The following is a 22,527-nucleotide window of genomic DNA, read 5'->3' as shown; positions in this document are numbered from 1 at the left end:
CTAACAAACCTCCGAGGCCTTCACAGAACAGCTGGAATAAATGTCATGCAGGGGAGCCTATTTACTAATTAAGTGACTTCTGAAGGTGATTGTTTGCAGTTGACTTAATTCATGTTGTCTGGAAATGCACACCACACTTTTCAGAAGTTAATCTGAAAAAAAAAAAAAAACCTTTGAAAACCTGGCATAATTTTTATTTCAGTTCCTAATTTTGTGCTACTTTATATTCTATATCTTAAATCCATATGAAGTTCATAAAAATAGATGATTATAATTTGGCACAGTGTGGAAGGGGTGTGAATATTTTTGCAAGGCACTGCATCTGATGCTCTTTATACACTCTCTAGGTGTGTCTAAGTATGTGGGCGAGGCAGTGAAGTTATTTGGAGGCCACAACCTGAGGAAGAGAAACACGATTGGCATCACACCATGGGGAATGATTGACAACAACATGGACCTCATAGGCAGAGATGTTAGTAACTCTTTTTCAAGCCTCCTAATGTAGAAGCAGTGAAAACATGTTTCAAACGTACTCTATGTTTGTTCATATACTCAGCATGATGTTTGTCTCTTTGTGACACATTCACTCAACATCTGCTCAGGTATTCAGACCCTACCAACCACTGGGAAACCCTTTAAGCAAGCGAGCCTGTCTTAATGGCTTCCATTCCCACTTTCTGTTGGTGGATGATGGGACGTTGGGAAAACCTGGTGGTCAGCAAGGCCTCAGGAGAAAACTGGAGAAACATATTCAGCTGCTGAAGATACACCCCCGTGAGTCAGTGTCTTTGTGTTGTTAAATTTGCACAGATGGTACACAATCATTCTGTTTAGAGGCTCATTTATAATTTAGAATGGCTAAATGAACAGTAGCACATTTGCATTGGTGGTAATATTGTTAATTTGTATTTGCCTCATTTGATTACTTAGTAAGAAAAATAGTTTGAAATATCTTGGCTAATCCTCAGAACCAAAATAGTTGGCCTTATATTTTACCATCAGTATTTATTCTTCCCTCCTTCCTCCCAGGACTGAACCAGGGAGTGCCTGCACTGTGTGTGGTGGTGGAAGGAGGCCCTGCCATTGTATCAACAGTGTTGGATTATGTTAGCAATGTGCCCCCTGTGCCAGTGTTTGTATTTGAGGGGTCGGGCAAGGCTGCCGACCTCATCGCCTTCTTACACAAGCAGACTGCTAATGATAGGTATGTTGGTAGTTGTCATCTCTATGTTGTTTATCTCAGGGGGAAGGTCATATAGCTTAACTTGCTTGTGTAAAACGAAACCAAGCACAGTTTTGGGTTGACAGTTAGAGGTGCATCTATCAGGCTTTTACTGGCTGATAATGATTTCCTGTTTTGGCTCATGCTACAGAACTGTAAGACCTATTTTTTTATTTTTATTGAACCTCTAAGTGCAACAAACTTTTACCTTAAAAGACAAAAAAACTTATTCAGGTTCCTTAATGGAGCTGGAGGTTTTGAATTGAAAATAAAGAACTGGAAGTAATTACAAGATTATACACATGCATCAAGCTAATGTCTCTTTTCAACCTTTTTCTGATTTTAAAGCATAAAAGAACAATCTGTCTATGCATTCAGACACCAATAAAATGAGGTGGTTTTCAGTTTTGACACATTTAATAAACAGGAAATGAAGAGAGAATCAAGTGAAAATTGGACCATTTCACTGATTGATTATTGCCATAAATGTCTAAAGTTAGTTGGAAAATATGCAATTTTCAGTAATGTGAAAAAAGCAATGTCAAATTTTGCCAGCATTTTATACCGAGGAATAATAAATATGGAATTAACATTTTCAATAATGTTTCTAAAGATGGAATTATATAACAGTTCCTTATGTTCCAACAAATTAATAGGAAGAGCAAGAAATGGGATAATTATTTTAATATGTTGAACCTTTTCACATTTTGTCTCCTTATAACCATAAACATCAGGGTTTTTGTTGGTAATTTACAGGCCCTTCTCAAAATATTAGCATATTGTGATAAAGTTCATTATTTCCCATAATGTCATGATGAAAATTTAACATTCATACATTTTAGAGTCATTGCACACTAACTGAAATATATCAGGTCTTTTATTGTCTTAATACGGATGATTGTGGCATACAGCTCATGAAAACCCAAAATTCCTATCTCACAAAATTAGCATATTTCATCCGACCAATAAAAGAAACGTGTTTTTAATACAAAAAACGTCAACCTTCAAATAATCATGTACAGTTATGCACTCAATACTTGGTCGGGAATCCTTTTGCAGAAATGACTGCTTCAATGCGGCGTGGCATGGAGGCAATCAGCCTGTGGCACTGCTGAGGTCTTATGGAGGCCCAGGATGCTTCGATAGCGGCCTTTAGCTCATCCAGAGTGTTGGGTCTTGAGTCTCTCAACGTTCTCTTCACAATATCCCACAGATTCTCTATAGGGTTCAGGTCAGGAGAGTTGGCAGGCCAATTGAGCACAGTGATGCCATGGTCAGTAAACCATTTACCAGTGGTTTTGGCACTGTGAGCAGGTGCCAGGTTGTGCTGAAAAATGAAATCTTCATCTCCATAAAGCTTTTCAGCAGATGGAAGCTTGAAGTGCTCCAAAATCTCCTGAAAGCTAGCTGCATTGACCCTGCCCTTGATAAAACACAGTGGACCGACACCAGCAGCTGACACGGCACCCCAGACCATCACTGACTGTGGGTACTTGACACTGGACTTCTGGCATTTTTGGCATTTCCTTCTCCCCAGTGTTCCTCCAGACTCTGGCACCTTGATTTCCGAATGACATGCAGAATTTGCTTTCATCCGAAAAAAAGTACTTTGGACCACTGAGCAACAGTCCAGTGCTGCTTCTCTGTAGCCCAGGTCAGGCGCTTCTGCCGCTGTTTCTGGTTCAAAAGTGGCTTGACCTGGGGAATGCGGCACCTGTAGCCCATTTCCTGCACACGCCTGTGCACGGTGGCTCTGGATGTTTCTACTCCAGACTCAGTCCACTGCTTCCGCAGGTCCCCCAAGGTCTGGAATCGGCCCTTCTCCACAATCTTCCTCAGGGTCCGGTCACCTCTTCTCGTTGTGCAGCGTTTTCTGCCACACTTTTTCCTTCCCACAGACTTCCCACTGAGGTGCCTTGATACAGCACTCTGGGAACAGCCTATTCGTTCAGAAATGTGTTTCTGTGTCTTACCCTCTTGCTTGAGGGTGTCAATAGTGGCCTTCTGGACAGCAGTCAGGTCGGCAGTCTTACCCATGATTGGGGTTTTGAGTGATGAACCAGGCTGGGAGTTTTAAAGGCCTCAGGAATCTTTTGCAGGTGTTTAGAGTTAACTTGTTGATTCAGATGATTAGGTTCATAGCTTGTTTAGAGACCCTTTTAATGATATGCTAATTTTGTGAGATAGGAATTTTGGGTTTTCATGAGCTGTATGCCACAATCATCCGTATTAAGACAATAAAAGATCTGAAATATTTCAGTTAGTGTGCAATGAATCTAAAATATATGAATGTTAAATTTTCATCATGACATTATGGAAAATAATGAACTTTATCACAATATGCTAATATTTTGAGAAGGACCTGTATATGATAGACCAAATTTCACTGCAGTTACAGCTGTAACTCTTTTTGAAGACTGTCATTAAGAGACTGAAAATTTGTATCAAAAAGCTCAAGTTCATGAGGGACGATGTGTGCGATCATTTGTACAGATCATTTAGCCCTGAATTTAGACTGTCATTTCTACAGCATTGTATCTCTGAGTATATGTCAAGGATTATTGTCCTGCTTAAAGATGAACCTCCACTCATGTTTCAAGTCTTTTTCAGAAGAACAGGTTTTGTTTTAGAATTGCCCTGCATTGGTCTCCATTCTTCTTCTTTTCAACTTGCCAAAAACTTATTTTTCTAATCTGACTAGAGCACCTTCTTTCACAATTGTTTTTTTTTTTATATTGGTGTTTTAGAAGCTGTAAATAAGACATCCTGTAGATTTCTTGTAACCCATTTTTCTTGCAAGTCTAGCATAACGGCCATATTTGGGGAGTGCACACTGATTGTGCTTAGTAGCACTGGCTTTTATTAAGGGGTATCAGAGTAAAGGAGATTAAGCACAAATTCAAGCCATACATTTTAGATGTTGATTTTAGTTTAAAAATCATGCATGCTTTTTCCTGCCCTTTACAAGTGTGCTCTATTATGTTTGTCTTTTACACCGCACTGTAATTTGACTTTTAAACACAAACCCCCTTTAAGGCAGTTGGATGCTGATATTAAAGAAGACTTCCTGGGTAGGATAGGAGATGTGTTTGGAGTTGAGGGGACTGAAGCTGCTCACCTGTACACTCTTCTCCAGCAATGTATGGATCACAGACATTCAGTGAGTAGGGCGTTCTACAGAGAGAGGTTTGGTGTGGTTTATGACACAAACAACAACAAACATCGTCTCTTTGACCAACAGATCACCATCTTCGACTCTGAGTCAGACGAGCAGATGGCAACTGATGCAGCCATTTTGAATTCTGTTCTTAAGGGTACATGCTTTCTCTCTTTGGTTGCTAATAGACTTGCCTCTTTAAGGAAATCAAAACTTTTAGCAACAATAATCACAGCTTTGTATGTTTCTAGTTCCTGGCGTATTAAAATGGTAATCCATGTTAGATTGAGACTTTTTCTTTCCTGAAAGGTCAATATTAGGAAAAATGTGTCAAATAAAAATGCAGAGAAATGGGTCCTGCTGGATGTTTATTTTTTTATTGAATGGGAAATAGGAACCAAAGCCAGTCCATCAGAGCAGCTGAGTATGGCCCTGGCCTGGGACCGGGCTGACGTTGCACAGAAAGACATCCTGGTGTATGGTCAGCACTGGCAGGTGAGAGCAGCAGAGGGCAGGAGTTTCCGCTTCAGTTTGACCTTAATCAGGTTTCATTCTTGATCGTATTGATTATATCCATATCATTTGCTTTGTGTAGGTGGGTTCTTTGGAACAAGCAATGCTGGACTCTCTGGTGATGGACCGTGTCAGTTTTGTGAAATTGCTGATTGACAACGGCATGACAATGAGCCGCTTCCTCACTGTGGACCGCCTGGAGGAGCTCTACAACTCAGTAATTCTACTATATCTATGCCTTTTTAATCTTAATGATAGTCCTTTTTCTTTTTATCTTTTTGTCTTCCTGATATGGTGGCTTGATTATGGAAAAAAAAATCATTGTAAATATTTTGCTCAATACTGAAATCATCAATTTATTATACAAATGTAATTAACTAAACTTAACTATATTTGCTGTCTTTAAACAATTTTAATAATCATCATTTTTGGTTGATTACATTGTTTTTGTGATGTTTGGAACCAAAATTGAGGCTAAAATATAAAATTGCTTAATCCTATTCCCTAATCAAAAATAATAGAAAAACATTACTGGCATAAATGTCAAAATCTAATGTCAAGAGATTTTTTTCTTTAAAAGTAAAAACATCACCCCACAGTTTCATTGTTGCCTTACTGTTCTGGTTTTTTCTTCAGTTTTCCCAGAGCTCCCTTTGGTTTAAAACAGAACAAATGCAGTCTGTATTCTTTGACTAAAACACAGATTTGAAAATATCAGCTCTGATTGACATCACAGCAATGCACTAGAAGTGTTTGTTTGGTGAGCGGCATGGTCAGCAGCATCCAGGGTGTTTTCCCAGTTGTTGATTTCGGATGCTTGTTTGCAGATGATTTACACTTTTTTTCTGATTTTTCTCCACTCAGTCTTTATCTTATGTATTTTATAGCCTGTCAATTATTCACAACTTTTCATCCATTTATGAAACATGAATATCCAGAGAGCTGCTGCTGTCTTGTTTTGTTTGATTATTTTTGGCTTTCATTTCTAAGCTCATATTTTTCTGCTCCTTTTTATAACATAAAAAATGTCTTTTTCCAGCCCCAGGGTCAGACTCGGCGCTTCTTGCAGCACCTTGTTGAAGATGCAAAACAGGTGAGTGACAATAATATTAATACATGTAAGCCATAGATATCTACAGCTCTTGTATACAAGTACATTTCAAAACATTTTGATTTTATCGTAAAAGAAGTTCATTTCAAATTAAATTAATGTGAAACACATATATTAATTCATTACACACAAAGTGATATATTCCATTTACTGTTTGTTTTTATTATTATGATTTAAATGTAAAATCTGACTCAGAAAATGATTACATTTATAAATATTGCATTAAACCAATGCAAAGGATTTTTCACACAGATATGTTGTGGCCTACACAATCATGGGGATGACTGCAGACATGGAAGTTTTCCAGCAGGCGGTCATGAATGCCCTCCAAAAGCAGGGAATGCCTGAATGTTCATAGAATGCTGTTTCTAATTATATTACTGGAAAGTTGAGTGGAAACATGTGCACTGGCAATAGGGTTTAAAGGGATTGTGAAGCAATGTCCTTTTAAGAGTTTGGAGGAAGTTCATAAGACATTTTAATACATTTCAGTTGACATTTCTGTCTTCTTCTTAATTTGACCTTATGCAATAATCAAATTTTCAGAGAAACTGAAGTTTTGGGCTTCTTTAGCTCTAAGCCATAATTATCAAACTTAACAAAAATGCTGTAGATGCTCGAAATATACGCTATGTGTTAAGCTATGAAAGTTTCACTTTTTGAGTTGAATTACTGAAATAAATAAACTTTTCAAAGGTATTTTACTTACAGACAGGCCTCTGTGTTTATATTCATTGTTCATTTTGTGTGCGTAGACCTCTCTTCCTATAGGTTACCGTCTGTCTCTCATTGACATGGGGTTGGTTATAGAGTACCTCATCGGAGGCGCGTATCGAAGCACCTACACTCGGAAAAACTTCAGAGCTGCCTACAGCCGCATGCAGGGCAAAGTGAGCAAAAACGCGTAGTTTTTGGCATTCTTTTTATTATGTCCTGTAAAAAGATTACCTTCCAAGTACTTTGTGAGATATTTAAAAGAGCTTTCCTTCTTGTTTGTAGGACAGTAGATGTGACAGCTCAGGTTCCTTTAGTGAACAAAGACAAAGGATGAGCTTGAATAATGGTAGAAGTCAACAAGATCTGCATTTCTTCAGAACTGCCCAACCCTACAAAAGCAAAGTTGGTGAATCTACTTGGTCTGACCACGTGCTTTATTTTATGAGGAGTTTAACTTCAGTCTAAAAGACTTTCACTTTTCAGGATCAGACTGTGTCGACTAGGACCAGTCATCAGGTGGGATTGAGTTCAGGCCTTGGCGGCGCCCTGCCGCCCTGTCCTTTCAACTTCAACGACCTGTTTGTGTGGGCTGTGCTCCAGCAACGCCAGCAGATGGCGCTGTTCTTGTGGCAACATGGGGAGGAAGCATTGGCAAGAGCCATTGTGGGCTGTAAGCTTTATCGCTCGATGGCCTTTGAGGTACGGCAGAGTAACATGGACGACATTATTGCAGAGCGATTCAAGGCATATTCAATGTAAGTATACGCAGCAAAGTGAAAGGGAACCACACCCTATGCAATTTACCACATCTAAAATGGAAAGTCTGGATTCCCTAGTGATTCTTATTTCAATCAACCAAAAGATTTATCCCCACATTGACACATTAAAGAATAACTTGCAGTTGTTTGTGTTGAACTACATGGATCTTTTCAAAGAAACAGCTCAATTTGACCCTGCAAATAAGGCCTGACAGAAAAAATGTATTTTGTTCTACAAACAATGCATTAAAGGAGAGCTACAGTTTGTCAGAGCAAATGTACTGTTGTTGTAACATTAGCAGAAACTGTTTGTCTTTCTTAAACATTCTGGCCCAGAATGTGGATTGTTTAGTTTGAAGAACATTATATGATTTATACTGATTAAAGTCCTCTATAATCAAGCTGGCTTCAAACTCTGCTGGATATTTTTCTGAAGCCATGTGTCAGAGCTTGCTTCTAAATGGAAAAAAAAACATGACTGATGATTTTTAAACCATTTCCCTGCTTCATTCAGTCTGAATCAGCTGATCGGTTTGGTTCGTTAGGCAGAACTTAAAAGCATTAAGCGAAACAAATGTATTTGGGATGGAAGAAACTGGACTCCCGCTTGGGTACTGTCAATAGTTTTGGAGGTTGCTGTGTATTTAAACGTAAAGAACACAGACAGAAGTTGGAAACACGACTGTGACGGTGCGTGTGTGTATGTGCAAACAGCCCGACGTGCTGATTGTGTGTGTTCATCTGAGGCAGTGGAGAGATGTGTGTGCATTGGTTCAAAATAGGGCTGAAACAATGAATCGGATTAATTGGGATTAATCAATTGTTGAAACAATCTTCATATCTGGCATAATTTTTGCTTCACCTAAGCATTGTTCATGTTTTTACAAATAATTTCTACAATTGCACCTAGCAACATGCAACAAAATGCACTTCTTCTTTTTTTTATTTAAAGACTATTATTAAAATGCCATGTTCTTAGCATTGAATCGATTTTTTTTAAGCTTCTGCCATTTACAATGCATTTAAAATGGTTAATAAATGGTTGTTTTTTAAGTTCAAAACACTTGTTTATTTAAGTATGATAATTTACTAAGAGATGAATTGAGATGAACTAAGAGATGAATTAATCCAAAAATTAATCACTAGATCAATCGATTACTAAAGTTACCTATAGGTGCAGCCCTAGTTCATAAGGTTCATAGATTCATAAAGCCTCATTTGGCCATCACTAGTCATTTCTTTAGGTGAACAGTCCTAAAATACAGGTCCTTCTCAAAATATTAGCATATTGTGATGAAGTTCATTATTTTCCATAATGTAATGATGAAAATGTAACATTCATATATTTTAGATTCATTGCACACTAACTGAAATATTTCAGATCTTTTATTGTCTTAATACGGATGATTTTGGCATACAGCTCATGAAAACCCAAAATTCCTATCTCACAAAATTAGCATATCATTAAAAGGGTCTCTAAACGAGCTATGAACCTAATCATCTGAATCAACAAGTTAACTCTAAACACCTGCAAAAGATTCCTGAGGCCTTTAAAACTCCCAGCCTGGTTCATCACTCAAAACCCCAATCATGGGCAAGACTGCCGACCTGACTGCTGTCCAGAAGGCCACTATTGACACCCTCAAGCAAGAGGGTAAGACACAGAAAGAAATTTCTGAACGAATAGGCTGTTCCCAGAGTGCTGTATCAAGGCACCTCAGTGGGAAGTCTGTGGGAAGGGAAAAGTGTGGCAGAAAACGCTGCACAACGAGAAGAGGTGACCGGACCCTGAGGAAGATTGTGGAGAAGGGCCGATTCCAGACCTTGGGGGACCTGCGGAAGCAGTGGACTGAGTCTGGAGTAGAAACATCCAGAGCCACCGTGCACAGGCGTGTGCAGGAAATGGGCTACAGGTGCCGCATTCCCCAGGTCAAGCCACTTTTGAACCAGAAACAGCGGCAGAAGCGCCTGACCTGGGCTACAGAGAAGCAGAACTGGACTGTTGCTCAGTGGTCCAAAGTACTTTTTTCGGATGAAAGCAAATTCTGCATGTCATTCGGAAATCAAGGTGCCAGAGTCTGGAGGAAGACTGGGAAGAAGGAAATGCCAAAATGCCAGAAGTCCAGTGTCAAGTACCCACAGTCAGTGATGGTCTGGGGTGCCGTGTCAGCTGCTGGTGTTGGTCCACTGTGTTTTATCAAGGGCAGGGTCAATGCAGCTAGCTATCAGGAGATTTTGGAGCACTTCATGCTTCCATCTGCTGAAAAGCTTTATGGAGATGAAGATTTCATTTTTCAGCACAACCTGGCACCTGCTCACAGTGCCAAAACCACTGGTAAATGGTTTACTGACCATGGTATCACTGTGCTCAATTGGCCTGCCAACTCTCCTGACCTGAACCCCATAGAGAATCTGTGGGATATTGTGAAGAGAACGTTGAGAGACTCAAGACCCAACACTCTGGATGAGCTAAAGGCCGCTATCGAAGCATCCTGGGCCTCCATAAGACCTCAGCAGTGCCACAGGCTGATTGCCTCCATGCCACGCCGCATTGAAGCAGTCATTTCTGCAAAAGGATTCCCGACCAAGTATTGATTGCATAACTGTACATGATTATTTGAAGGTTGACGTTTTTTGTATTAAAAACACTTTTCTTTTATTGGTCGGATGAAATATGCTAATTTTGTGAGATAGGAATTTTGGGTTTTCATGAGCTGTATGCCAAAATCATCCGTATTAAGACAATAAAAGACCTGATATATTTCAGTTAGTGTGCAATGAATCTAAAATATATAAATGTTAAATTTTCATCATGACATTATGGAAAATAATGAACTTTATCACAATATGCTAATATTTTGAGAAGGACCTGTACATGATGTGGAAAGTGTAACAGCTTTGCATTGGTTTCCTGTTTCTTGAACACGAGTTGTCTGGTGTTTGTTTGATCTGTTTGTTTGGGTCCTGTACATTTAAAAACATGTACCCTTTTCTTGGATATTACAAAATCATTTGAAAATCTTTTTTAGTCTTTTTTTCTCAGGCTCAGTCCAGTTTTTTAATTTTAGATATTTGTATTTATTTATTTAGATTTGAGGGCATTTGCTATGCATTTTTACAACATCAACAACGATCTATTACAGGACTACATGTATTGTTTCACTTATAACCTGCTTTTTTGTCCTCTCTCTGTACCAGTGAGTTTGGTCAGCTGGCAGTGGATGTGCTAGATTGTGCATTTCAGCAGAACGAGCAAATGGCCATGAAACTGTTAACCTCTGAGATGGAGGCATGGAGTCACTTCACATGTCTGCAGCTGGCTGTCTCCTCATGTCATAGAGCATTTGTGTCCCACTCCTGCACTCAGACCCTGCTCACAGATCTCTGGACCGGCCCACTCAACATGAGAAAAAACTCTTTTCTGAAGGTAAACGGTTATACTCAGCCTCATTTACTCTGATATCCCTCAATAAAACCCAGTATAGCCAATTGTCTTGAGAAGTTACCTAAACAGTATATAGAGTCCAGCTGTGTGTAATTTCATTTCTGTATAATTCGGCTGTTCTGTGAAGGCATCAGAGGTTTGTAAGAGAACATTTGTGCATCATGAAGACCAAGGATAACAGCAGACAGGTCAGGGATAGAGTTGTGGAAAAATTTAAAGCAAGATTAGGCGATAAGACAAAATTTTCACCTTATCTGCAGAGATCCACATCACAAAAAGGAGAGTCTGTTGACAGGACAACCTATTTGTGCACACCAGATCTGGTCCTTAAAGAAGAAAACAATGATTGAAAGTCCTGCCACAAGCCATATAGGGACTTACTCCAAAAGACCCTCTGCTGTAATTGAAGCGAAAGGTGACTCTGCAATGTATTGACTCAGGGGTACTGAATACAGATGCACACCACATTATTTAGATTTTTTAGAAAAATTATTTTTGAAAACTATTGATGACTTTCCTTCTACTTCAAAATTATGCACTACTATGTCTTGGTCTGTCACTTAAAATCCCTAAAGAATACATTTAAGTGTTTGATTGTAATGTGACGACTAAAAAAGTTACAGAGGTATGAATACTTTTGCAAGGCCCTGTAAGTTTCACAAATTGTAGGTTACCCCTCACTGAAGTAAGTCTATTGGCATTTTAGTTAAAACACATTGCTTTGTTAATCTTCCTGAGTTTCTCCTGATAGTTGCCTGGTGATCATAATGCACATATTGTTTCTGTTTTAGATTATTTTGAGCCTTCTCCTGCCTCCTGCCATCTTGCTTCTGGAGTTTAAAAGCAAAGCTGAGATGTGCCACGTACCACAGAGCCATGAAACAATGCTGTTTGGGCTCGAGTCTGCCAAATCACCGCCAGTCCCTGAGGGATCCAATCAGATGGTAGGATGCGTATGCAACACTTTTTAACTAAAGGTTTGGATTACTAGATACTTCTCTCAGACTTCTCATCACTTGCCATCTTTTCTCTTGTCTTAATATCTCACAGGACAGTCTAGATGCAGAGCGAGGCCTCCCATTTTATAATAAAACTCTCTGTTGTGCTTCGGAAACCGTGTCCACTGTATTTGTGCAGTGTCTGTCCTGGATCACAAAACTCTATGATTTTTACACCGCTCCTGTTGTTAAGTTCTGGTTTCACACGGTGGGTTGTGTGCATTGTTTTTCTTTATGTTTGCTGTGTTTGATTCATTGTAAAGAACAAATCTCTGAATAATTTTGTCTCCTTTTAGATGTCCTACTTGGGCTTTCTAATGCTGTTCTCCTACGTCATCCTGGTGAAGATGGAGGATCAGCCAAGTGTTAAGGAGTGGTTAGTTATTGCCTACATCATATCAACAGCCATTGAGAAAACCAGAGAGGTGAGCTATCCTCCATTGTTTCTCATTTGACGTTTTAAGCTATTTTTGTGAATTGGTGAGTGGCTTAGTAGCTACAGTACAATGAAAGTTGTTGTCACAGTACTAAAACAAAACTGTAATAAAATCTTTTCTTTAGGTTTTAATGTCTGAACCGAGGAAGCTGAGGCAGAAGCTGAAGATTTGGTTCTCAGAGTACTGGAACATATCAGACTTTGTTGCCATCCTCCTGTTCCTGGCTGGGCTTTCGATGCGTTTGCATGGTGATCCATACCGGACTGCAGGGCGCACTGCTTACTGTCTGGACATCATTTTCTGGTTTATCAGAGTTTTGGATCTTCTGGCTGTCAATCAGCATGCTGGACCTTACATCACCATGATCACCAAGATGGTGAGTAGCGACCACTTCTTCCTATAGAAGGATAATGCTGTAGTGGAAAAATCAGTGAACCTCTTCTCTTTTCTCTCCTATGTGTGTACCCAGACCACTAACATGTTCTTCATTGTGGTAATGATGGCTATTGTGCTGCTGAGCTTTGGGGTGTCCAGGAAGTCCATCTTGTCGCCAGATCAAGAGCCATCGTGGAGTCTAGCTCGAGATGTAGTCTTTCAGCCCTACTGGATGATCTTTGGCGAAGTTTACGCAGGAGAAATTGATCGTAGGTGGATCATTAGAAAATGTAGCAGTTATGATTAAAATATAGAAAGTGCACCCACTCTTCTGAAGACAGTAAATATTAAATAAAAACTACCCAGTCTATAAGAGGGCTTAAAATAGATCTGAAATGAACAACACATCAGACGTTATTAATTTCTGCGGTGGATTTGATGATGCACATCAACCCCACATCATCAGTCTTCCACTGCTGTGCTTAATAATTATTACCAGAAATCTATAAACTGTTCTCTATGACCAAACATCTATTTCGGTCAGTACTAGAAACACTGATTAAAAATGTTTGTCACTGTGTTCTCAGGTTTATTGTAGACTAACCCCATTTCATCAGTGTTGTAAGTAGTTGCCATTGATGATTCTGGACACTTGTCTCTCTTGTTTGTCTTTCCTGGCAGATAAGATATTTTTTCTCTTCTGGAGATTCTGCTGGGTGGCTGTGATATGCAGGCTAGGAAAGCCCTTATTTTCTGTTGCCTGTTTTGTCACATGAAACAGGCATGCATGGAGCTAAAGCAGCAAATATAGTTTATCTTTCACTGTGCTCTTCATTGTGAAGGCTTCACTTATTAACCGTAATTTGACACCGTTTATCTTTTTTTTTTTTTCCTGTCCAGCAGAGTATGGCTCAGAATTGTTGTTTGAGTGCCAAGAAGCCCAACAGATTTACTTTCACAGGTGGAGCATTACGGCTAATGCTTTAATGCACCACTTGATACGTATATATGAAAAAAACGTTATTAGAAACTGCTTTGGGATTATTTTAATTGCAATGTACACGGAAATGGAAATAAAAAGGAAAACAAGAAGCAAGCAGTCTACAGGCTTCTTATCAAAACATTTCTCCTGGATGTTCTGTAAATACGACGCTCTGCCCCAGCAACCCCCCTCGTCTGTGAACTGAACTGTATGGACATTTGATAAAACTTCCATCTCTTCTTCAAGGACAATGGCCCCTTCGTCAGTGTTGACAGTCTAATTCTTTGCACACATGATCATACTTAAATATTGGCATCCTCACGAGTCCACCATGCCCCTGCAAAATCTTTGCTTATGTGTGTTGCTCTCCCATGCTCCTTATTTTTACCTAAATGTGGATTTCATTTCTTCTCCTTTTCTTAGATTTTTAGATTTACCAGTGAAAGGAAAATAATACTCATTTCTTAAAAATTTGAACAAAAGCTGTTTGTACACCAGTGACTCAGCTTCCTTAGTCAGAACTCAGTGATTGCTTAGTTAAATTTCAATGGATGCGAATGACTGTTATTATGGGACTACAACTGCATTGTATCAGCAAACCCAAGGATCATTCTCTCTTAGCACAAGATGCTTTCCCCTACATAGAGGACTTAATGATATAATTACCTCTTTAGAAAGATTGGTTTAGAACCAGCTCTTACCAGTAAAACCCAAAGGATTATTAATGTTATCTGTATCATTGTAATGTTGGCCAGAGATTTTTAGATTTCTCAGAAGGATTCATAGATTTTTAGATTTCTTAGAAGGATTGTAGTATCATTTGATTTGTTTTTCTGTGTCTGTATCTGTGTTTATTTTCTTTGTGATTGTATTGTAATTGTATGTACAGCGCTTTGAGTGTCTCGTTACTGAAAAGCGCTATATAAATAAACTTACCTTACCTTACCCTAAGAAAGAAAGCGATGTTGGGCGAAAAGGAAAAATGGAGAGAAGGAGTAAAGAATAGAGGAGAGAAAGAAGGATGTAGAAAATACAAGATAACACTCTAGAAGACTGCTTCTACACCTGCAAAAACACATATATAACAACAGCAATGTTACAGAAAAGTGCACAGTAATATTGAAAGCAAGACATATTTAGTGACAACAGTGGCTCGATATTGAGTATATCTCTGCATCTGTTAACACTTGAACAGATGTGGGTGAAAGTGTGACCGCGCATGTGTATATAAGGTTTCTCCATAAAAATATGCAATAGCGAGTGTGAGGAGCCAAAGACCTGCTCCCCTGGACCTAAACCACAGACATCCAAAGGCCCCCAAGGGCACGGGCACCCCGGGAGGACCACCGCGGGGACAACAATTTACTTTGGGGGTCATGTGTTGCCGTAAGACATTAGTCAGTGACTTCAGCGTAATTCAACCAGTAACTGAAATGTTACCCTATTGGTTTTTTGTGTATTTTCAGTTACCATGCTGATTCCCTTGAGTGTAAAATCTATGTGTTTGTGTGTTGACAGCATGTGCTGAGGGTGGTTCGTGTCCTCCTGCATCTTTCCTACCACCGCTTCTCCAGGCTGTCTACATGTTCTTCCAGTACATCATCATGGTCAACATTCTCATTGCATTTTTTAAGTGAGCTCCCTTTAGTATGACAAAGAAATAGGTTGCTGAAAAGAGCATTGTGTAAATTGATGTCATTTTATCCCTAACAGCAACATCTATTTTGATATGGCCTCAATATCCAACAAACTGTGGAAGTACAATCGTTACCGCTACATAAGAACCTACCAGGATAGGCCGTGGCTGCCCCCGCCCCTCATCCTTTTCAGTCATGTGGTTCTTGCAGTGAGAAGCATCTACAGGAGATTTTGTGGAGATGCTGAGCAAGATGAGAGGCGCTCTGGGCTAAGTGAGTACCGAACATAAATGTGGTGTTGAGGAAAAAACAATTTGGAGTGATTTTGTTTTTGTTAAATACATCTGGGTTCTCCAACTCCAGTCGTCGAGAGCTACTATCCTTCACCTTTTAGATACATCCCAGCTCCAACACAGTTGAATCAAATGATTGAATTACCTCTTCAGCATGCCATGAAGTTTGCCAGAGGCCTTCAGTTTGACTGAAGTGGGTTGGAGCAGGGATTCATCTAAAAGTTGCAGGACAGTAGCTCTCAAGGACTGGAGGTGAAGACCCCTGCACTAAGTAAAGGCATTTCTTCTGTTTTTTATTTTGTTTTACCAGAACTATATCTGGGCCTGAAAGATAGAAAGAAGCTCTATGAGTTTGAGGAGAAATGTGTCGAAGTCTACTTTCGTGAGAAGAATGAAGATCTCCACAACACTGAAATAAACAGAATCAGAGCCACAGCTGAGAGGTTTGTTGGATATTGGACTGGATACTAGCATAAAAAGAGTTTTTTGTTTTTTTGGGAGTTGGTTTGAGCAGGAGTAGTTGTTTAGAAATGGCAGAAACCTTATTACATTGTCGCTGACAAGTATCAACATTTGTCTTTGTTGTTGTACCACTAGAGCTGATGAGCTGTGTGGGATGGTGGGGGAGGTCTCAGAGAAGGTCCACTTCATTCAGGACAGCCTGTCGGAGTTGGATGGTCAGCTTGGTCAGCTTCAGGACCTTTCTGCATTGGCTGTGGACACCATCGCTCTGCTTCTTGCCTCTGACAGCCTTCAACAGGAAGAGGCCCGTCTGGCTCAGTGTCGCCGTGTCAAAGAAGCACACCGTCACGTCCTTCCTCACAGCTGGACCCTCCCACACAGGGGAAGAGGAGACTGTGATGTTTCTAATGCGCGCCTCCTGAAGATTGAAGCCTGTAAAAGCACCCCGCCCTCTTTGCTGAAGGGCTTTGCTCTCGAGGCCAGTCAGCGAGCATTGCAGGAGCCCTACGTCGGAATCAAAGAAGGCAAAGAAGGAAAAAAGGGACACACTGAGGCAGGAGAGGAAACATCAAAAGAGGTGGCTACAAAAATGCAGTTTTTCAAGAGACTGAAGTATTGTCTCTATCTTAGTTGTTTATCTCTGAAACAGTCAAATTATCACATACTGACATGTTAAGTGTGATTTAAATAAACTCATATTTTCTGCAGGATTTCAAGCCTGCTCCTGTTGAAGATCCCAGTGAGAACTGGTTTAAAGGCTTTAGACATGGATCACATGCTTCCACCTCTCAGTTTAAGTTTGGTGGTGCAAGGAATAAGACACCTTCTGGGTCCCCTGAATCATCCCGCTGTGGGTCTCCTATTTCTCCCAAAGCCTTTGGGATGCCACATAACAGAGCCTGGACATATGACCTATATTTGTATCCCAGTCAGGAGGAAGCTTCAATGGAAGAAGGAGAAGAGGATGCTGAAAGGGAAGAGGAAGAAGAAGAAATGACACAAGAAGATCTATCCCATATGGAGGTATTTGTGGCCTGTGGTAATGGTTTTACTTTGTCTGGCCCTGATATTCATGATGTTCTGTGTTTTCTCAGGATGTAAGTGAACCAAGTTTTCCATCCAGACATTCCAGCAATTGGAGAAAACCCCCATTATCCCCCAGGTGGGCGTGTATGCACAGAGAACGTCCATTTGGATTCTGCAGGTCTCTTTCATCCAGCATGGAGAACATGACTTTTTCTGGTGCACCCCTCAGTCCAACAAGGGGATCTTTTCCATCTCTTAATGAAACGATGAACAAGGCGTGCATGTTTGACAGAAGAGGCTTTAGGGATGATACGTCTTTACAGTGCAGCAAGAGCCAAGGTAAAGCTCCTTGTACCACTTTTATGTCCTGGGTTATTATGTTGTCATAGATTAAGAGTCCCCAGTACATGGTTATATCTTTGTTTTTGCAGAATGGGCAAAGTCCCCAGACTCCTCTCAAGACCTAGACAGCAGAGGCAAAAACCACAACAGGAAGACAGTAAAGATAAAAGAGAGCTCTGCAGATCCAGTAATGTGATCCAGAACACACTACTGACGTTTACTCTTTTCACGACAAAAGAAAAAGGATGCTGAACATGCATTAATCAAAAAATCTCAAGTCTCTGCTTTTTAATTTCCTGTTTCCATCTCTTGCATGTTTTGCAAAAAAGGAGAGCTTAGAGTCCCGCTTGTCTGATGCCTTGTGGAGAAGACGCCGAAGGTTTATTGGAGAACCTTTATGTTGGTCAGCTTCAACCAGCCTCAGTCAGCTCAGTAAGGATCTCCATTTACCAACACAACCAGCACAAAGTAATGGTTTATTGTGATCTGGAGGAGAAGTGAGACATACGTTTGGATAGTATTTTTTTCTTGTGATGTGTATTCAGCCCTATTTAGTCTAATACCCATAAATAAAATGCAGTCCAACCAATAATTTAAAGCAGTCACCTAATTAGTAAATACAGTCTACCTGTGTGTAATGGGTTTCTGGGTTTAATTTTTTTTCCAAATATACTTCTGAAAAGTGTGGTGTTCAACTGTGTGCAGGTCTCTCTAAATAATCCCACTGAATAAAATCCAGAGAAACTAATTACTTTCAGAGGTTGTACGCAGTAAACAGCCCACCTGTGTGCAATGTTTTCTCAGTATTAATCCAGCTGTTCTGCAAAGGCCGTAGAGGTTTGTTAGAAAACCTTAGTGAACAAACAGTACCACGAAGAACAAGGAACCCAACAGACAGGTTGGGGGAAAGTTGTAGAAAAGTTTAAAGCAGGGTTGGGTTATAAATCAGTATCCTAAAGTTTTAATATCCTATAGATTTCTGTTCATTCCATCATCTGTAAAGGGTAAGCTGCAAACCCACCAAGAGATAACATCCACCTAAACCAACAGCTAGGGGAGGGAGTAGAGAAGCAGCCAGGAGAACCATGTTACCTGTGGAGTAGCTGCAAAGATCCACACCTGTGGTAAAATCTCCACTCATTTTTTCAAGAGGACAGCTATTACTAGTGCATTCTACTAATCTGCCCTTTAGAGAGGTAAGAAGAAAGTTGTTACTGAAAGAAATCCATAAGAAAAAAAAAGGTGGAAGAGGGTGTTGTGGATGGATGAGACGAAAACTGTCAAAATATTGTACACTGTATGGTAGCCTTTATATACATTATAGTCCAGCTTTATTTTGGAAAAAAAATTATAATAATGAGCACTGATATTAATATTTTTTCAGATTTTGATCCCACTGATTTGATGCAGAAGCAAGCATTTTCCCATCAGGTTTGTTTTGGCTGAACTTTTGGTTTATGAGGTGTTTATTGGAAGTATCAGTAAAATGTCTGAAGAATATTGTGGGGTATTCTGATTCTCAGGAGATGTGGAGCCCCACTCATTCAGCATGGAACAGCTGGGCCAGATCAATGAGCCGCAAGTCTTCGTAAGTCACTCCTTTGGCTTATCCTTCATAGTTAACTGGAATATGTAATTATTCTAAGGACGGTTTTTTTTTTCCATTTGTGTCCCAGTGTGCAGAGCGGATTTGCTCCCGAAGGTATTTTTTAACATTCAATACATATTATATAATGTGCTGGTTAGTTAATTTATGAACTCCTCTGAGACTTACATTTTAGTATTTTAAATGTACTTTTTTTTTTTTGCTGCAGCCAAGAGCTCCTCCTTCCAGTCCAGTGACAATCTATACCCACACTTTTCAGGTATTGACCTTATAAAGAAAATACATTTTTTATTTAATCAGATACAGCAACACTTTTTATGTATAAAGTTCTAAAGATGCTTTCTATGGACTTTTTCTAGTTGTGCACCGTTTTTGGTTCATTTTCTTTGTTACTGTATTGTTGTTGTGATAGTACTGTGCCTATCTCTGTTTTATAAGCCATGGAGCGAAACAATCTGATGAGACTGGCTCACAGCATTCCCTTTACTCCTGTTTCCATTTTGGGTAACATGCTTTCTTGTTGTTGAACTCCTCTTTTTGATAAACAAAAACAAAACAGACAAACAAAAATCTTAATATCTTTTAATGTTTTTATTTTCTACATTTCCAGACTATTGAGCTTTTTTCTCACTGTCTGCAGGAGGTGAAAAAGTGAGTGTCTTCTCTCTGGAGGAAGTACACATTGAAGCTGAGTCCAGCTCAGTCTCTAGCTGGTCCTCCAGAGGTCTGTCTGCGCTGCTTAAGCCGCTCTCTAGTGAGGAGGGTTCCCTGGACGGGGGTCTCCGGCAGGGCTGCAGAATGCTGTGTACCTGGGCAGAACAGGACGTGCTCAAGCTTGGTCAGATATATGTGGTGAAAGCCTTTAAGCCGGAGGTGATTCGTGCTTGGCAGAGGTACTTCCATGGGTGCACCGCACTGCAGCTTTGTTTAAGGGTATGTTTCCAAAACCATCTAAAGTGCATTTAAGGAAGACATTGCCGAAAGATCACCTGTTTAATAGAAAAATACCCCTTATATATAAATATATACAGGGGTTGGACAATGAAACTGAAACACCTGGTTTTAGACCACAATCATTTATTAGTATGGTGTAGAGCCTCCTTTTGCGGCCAATACAGCGTCAATTCATCTTGGGAATGACATACACAAGTCCTGCACAGTGGTCAGAGGGATTTTAAGCCATTCTTCTTGCAGGATAGTGGCCAGGTCACTATGTGATACTGGTGGAGGAAAACGTTTACTGACTCGCTCCTCCAAAACACCCCAAAGTGGCTCAATAATATTTAGATCTGGTGACTGTGCAGGCCATGGGAGATGTTCAACTTCACTTTCATGTTCATCAAACCAATCTTTCACCAGTCTTGCTGTGTGTATTGGTGCATTGTCATCCTGATACACGGCACCGCCTTCAGGATACAATGTTTGAACCATTGGATGCACATCGTCCTCAAGAATGGTTCGGTAGTCCTTGGCAGTGACGCGCCCATCTAGCACAAGTATTGGGCCAAGGGAATGCCATGATATGGCAGCCCAAACCATCACTGATCCACCCCCATGCTTCACTCTGGGCATGCAACAGTCTGGGTGGTACGCTTCTTTGGGGCTTCTCCACACCATACCTTTCCTGGATGTGGGGAAAACAGTAAAGGTGGACTCATCAGAGAACAATACATGTTTCACATTGTCCACAGCCCAAGATTTGCGCTCCTTGCACCATTGAAACCGACGTTTGGCATTGGCATGAGTGACCAAAAGTTTGGCTATAGCAGTCCGGCCGTGTATATTGACCCTGTGGAGCTCCCAACGGACAGTTCTGGTGGAAACAGGAGAGTTGAGGTGCACATTTAATTCTGTCGTGATTTGGGCAGCCGTGGTTTTATGTTTTTTGGATACAATCCGGGTTAGCACCTGAACATCCCTTTCAGACAGCTTCCTCTTGCATCCACAGTTAATCCTGTTGGATGTGGTTCGTCCTTCTTGGTGGTATGCTGACATTACCCTGGATACCGTGGCTCTTGATACATCACAAAGACTTGCTGTCTTGGTCACAGATGCGCCAGCAAGACGTGCACCAACAATTTGTCCTCTTTTGAACTCTGGTATGTCACCCATAATGTTGTGTACATTTCAATATTTTGAGCAAAACTGTGCTCTTACCCTGCTAATTGAACCTTCACACTCTGCTCTTACTGGTGCAATGTGCAATCAATGAAGACTGGCTACCAGGCTGGTCCAGTTTAGCCATGAAACCTCCCACACTAAAATGACAGGTGTTTCAGTTTCATTGTCCAACCCCTGTATATATATATACATCCTTAAACTTTGTAATATGTAACTCTGTGATCAACATCTTTGACACCCTGCAGGAGATCCAGCAGCAGAGAGCAGCTCAGAAAATGATGCAAGTGTTTAACCAGATCAAACCTGATGATATGCATCACTCACCAAGGTGTGTGTGTTTCTTCTCTGAATGCTACCCGTAGGTGCTTGTGTCTGGATGTGCTGACCTTGCTTCCTTTGTACTAGATTTCTAGATGTTTCCCTGGCCCTCTGGCATACTAATGGCCAGTGGCTGACTATTGAGAGAAATCTGAATGGCAACTTCAGGAAATACAACAACAACACAGGGGAAGAGATCGCCCCCTGCTGTTCACTGGAGGACATGCTGTTGGCGTTTTCCCACTGGACATACGAGTACACACGCAGAGAAATGCTGGTGCTTGACATACAAGGTAAGGGTTTCACTATTTTTGTATTTGTGACATGTATTTGTATCTTTGTGTAAGTGTTTGCATTTATTTTTTTATTATTTACTCTGGTTATATCTCTCCTTTATGCCGTTGACAGGAGTAGGAGACGAGCTGACTGATCCGACAGTCATTATGGGTGATGACCAAAGGTATACAAATCTAAAATAACCACACACAGTTTAACACAGTGTTTAACTATGCATTTAGAGCTTCCTAATTCTGTCAAGAACTGAAAGGCACATATCAGTTAAGAGAGAACTTTCATGCTCCCCTTTTGCAGCTGTAACAGGGGTGAAATGCTCTTTGGTCCTGATAACCTTGGAGACGTTGCCATTAGTGCCTTCCTGCAGAAACACTCCTGCAACTTCTGCTGCCGCAGACTGGGTCTGAAAGGTCAGAAATGTCACAAATTTTCAAAACCAGTAACCATGTGCAAGATAAAGGAAATGTCAGAAAATACAATGCCTTGCAAAAGTATTCAGACCACTTGAACATTGTCAAAATTTAGTCAAGTTACAAACAACACCCCTAAGCACCCCTAAATAAAATCCAGTGCAACTGTATGCCATTTAAATTTAGTATAAATCCAACTGTCCTGTGAAGGCTTCAGAGGTTTGTCAGAGAACATTAGAGGAACAAAAAGCATCATGAAGACCAAGGAACACAGCAGACAGGTCAGGGAGGAAGATTAAACCA

General features: G+C 40.3%; 1 protein-coding gene across 6 annotated transcripts in view; it reads left to right on the top strand.

Moving 5' to 3' along the window:
* The window catches only part of trpm6 (transient receptor potential cation channel, subfamily M, member 6), a 39,561-nt gene that overhangs the window by 15,233 nt on the left and 1,801 nt on the right, over window positions 1-22,527 (top strand). For 2 of the 6 annotated variants that reach the window (XM_047382450.1, XM_047382451.1), the window contains 35 exons: window positions 348-472; window positions 603-774; window positions 1,030-1,204; window positions 4,259-4,382; window positions 4,464-4,536; window positions 4,774-4,874; window positions 4,975-5,109; window positions 5,932-5,985; window positions 6,759-6,893; window positions 7,003-7,122; window positions 7,204-7,475; window positions 10,677-10,905; window positions 11,715-11,867; window positions 11,974-12,129; window positions 12,218-12,346; window positions 12,483-12,734; window positions 12,828-13,002; window positions 15,234-15,348; window positions 15,429-15,625; window positions 15,956-16,088; window positions 16,243-16,684; window positions 16,816-17,130; window positions 17,202-17,472; window positions 17,565-17,662; window positions 17,805-17,907; window positions 18,860-18,906; window positions 18,999-19,063; window positions 19,152-19,177; window positions 19,290-19,340; window positions 19,520-19,585; window positions 19,722-20,014; window positions 21,448-21,530; window positions 21,608-21,813; window positions 21,929-21,980; window positions 22,112-22,224. In XM_047382450.1, coding sequence (XP_047238406.1) covers window positions 348-472; window positions 603-774; window positions 1,030-1,204; window positions 4,259-4,382; window positions 4,464-4,536; window positions 4,774-4,874; window positions 4,975-5,109; window positions 5,932-5,985; window positions 6,759-6,893; window positions 7,003-7,122; window positions 7,204-7,475; window positions 10,677-10,905; window positions 11,715-11,867; window positions 11,974-12,129; window positions 12,218-12,346; window positions 12,483-12,734; window positions 12,828-13,002; window positions 15,234-15,348; window positions 15,429-15,625; window positions 15,956-16,088; window positions 16,243-16,684; window positions 16,816-17,130; window positions 17,202-17,472; window positions 17,565-17,662; window positions 17,805-17,907; window positions 18,860-18,906; window positions 18,999-19,063; window positions 19,152-19,177; window positions 19,290-19,340; window positions 19,520-19,585; window positions 19,722-20,014; window positions 21,448-21,530; window positions 21,608-21,813; window positions 21,929-21,980; window positions 22,112-22,224 — 5,256 coding nt within the window. Of the gene's footprint in view, window positions 1-347; window positions 473-602; window positions 775-1,029; window positions 1,205-4,258; window positions 4,383-4,463; window positions 4,537-4,773; window positions 4,875-4,974; window positions 5,110-5,931; window positions 5,986-6,255; window positions 6,685-6,758; window positions 6,894-7,002; window positions 7,123-7,203; window positions 7,476-10,676; window positions 10,906-11,714; window positions 11,868-11,973; window positions 12,130-12,217; window positions 12,347-12,482; window positions 12,735-12,827; window positions 13,003-15,233; window positions 15,349-15,428; window positions 15,626-15,955; window positions 16,089-16,242; window positions 16,685-16,815; window positions 17,131-17,201; window positions 17,473-17,564; window positions 17,663-17,804; window positions 17,908-18,859; window positions 18,907-18,998; window positions 19,064-19,151; window positions 19,178-19,289; window positions 19,341-19,519; window positions 19,586-19,721; window positions 20,015-21,447; window positions 21,531-21,607; window positions 21,814-21,928; window positions 21,981-22,111; window positions 22,225-22,527 lie in introns of those variants that run through there. The other 4 variants (XM_047382452.1, XR_007040789.1, XM_047382453.1 and 1 more) reach the window with 4 other exon arrangements.

The sequence above is a fragment of the Girardinichthys multiradiatus genome, chromosome 12, assembly GCF_021462225.1.
Source record: "Girardinichthys multiradiatus isolate DD_20200921_A chromosome 12, DD_fGirMul_XY1, whole genome shotgun sequence".
Lineage (NCBI taxonomy): Eukaryota > Metazoa > Chordata > Actinopteri > Cyprinodontiformes > Goodeidae > Girardinichthys > Girardinichthys multiradiatus.
Note: the sequence above shows the minus strand (reverse complement) of the source record. Positions and strands in the feature narration are given on the sequence as shown.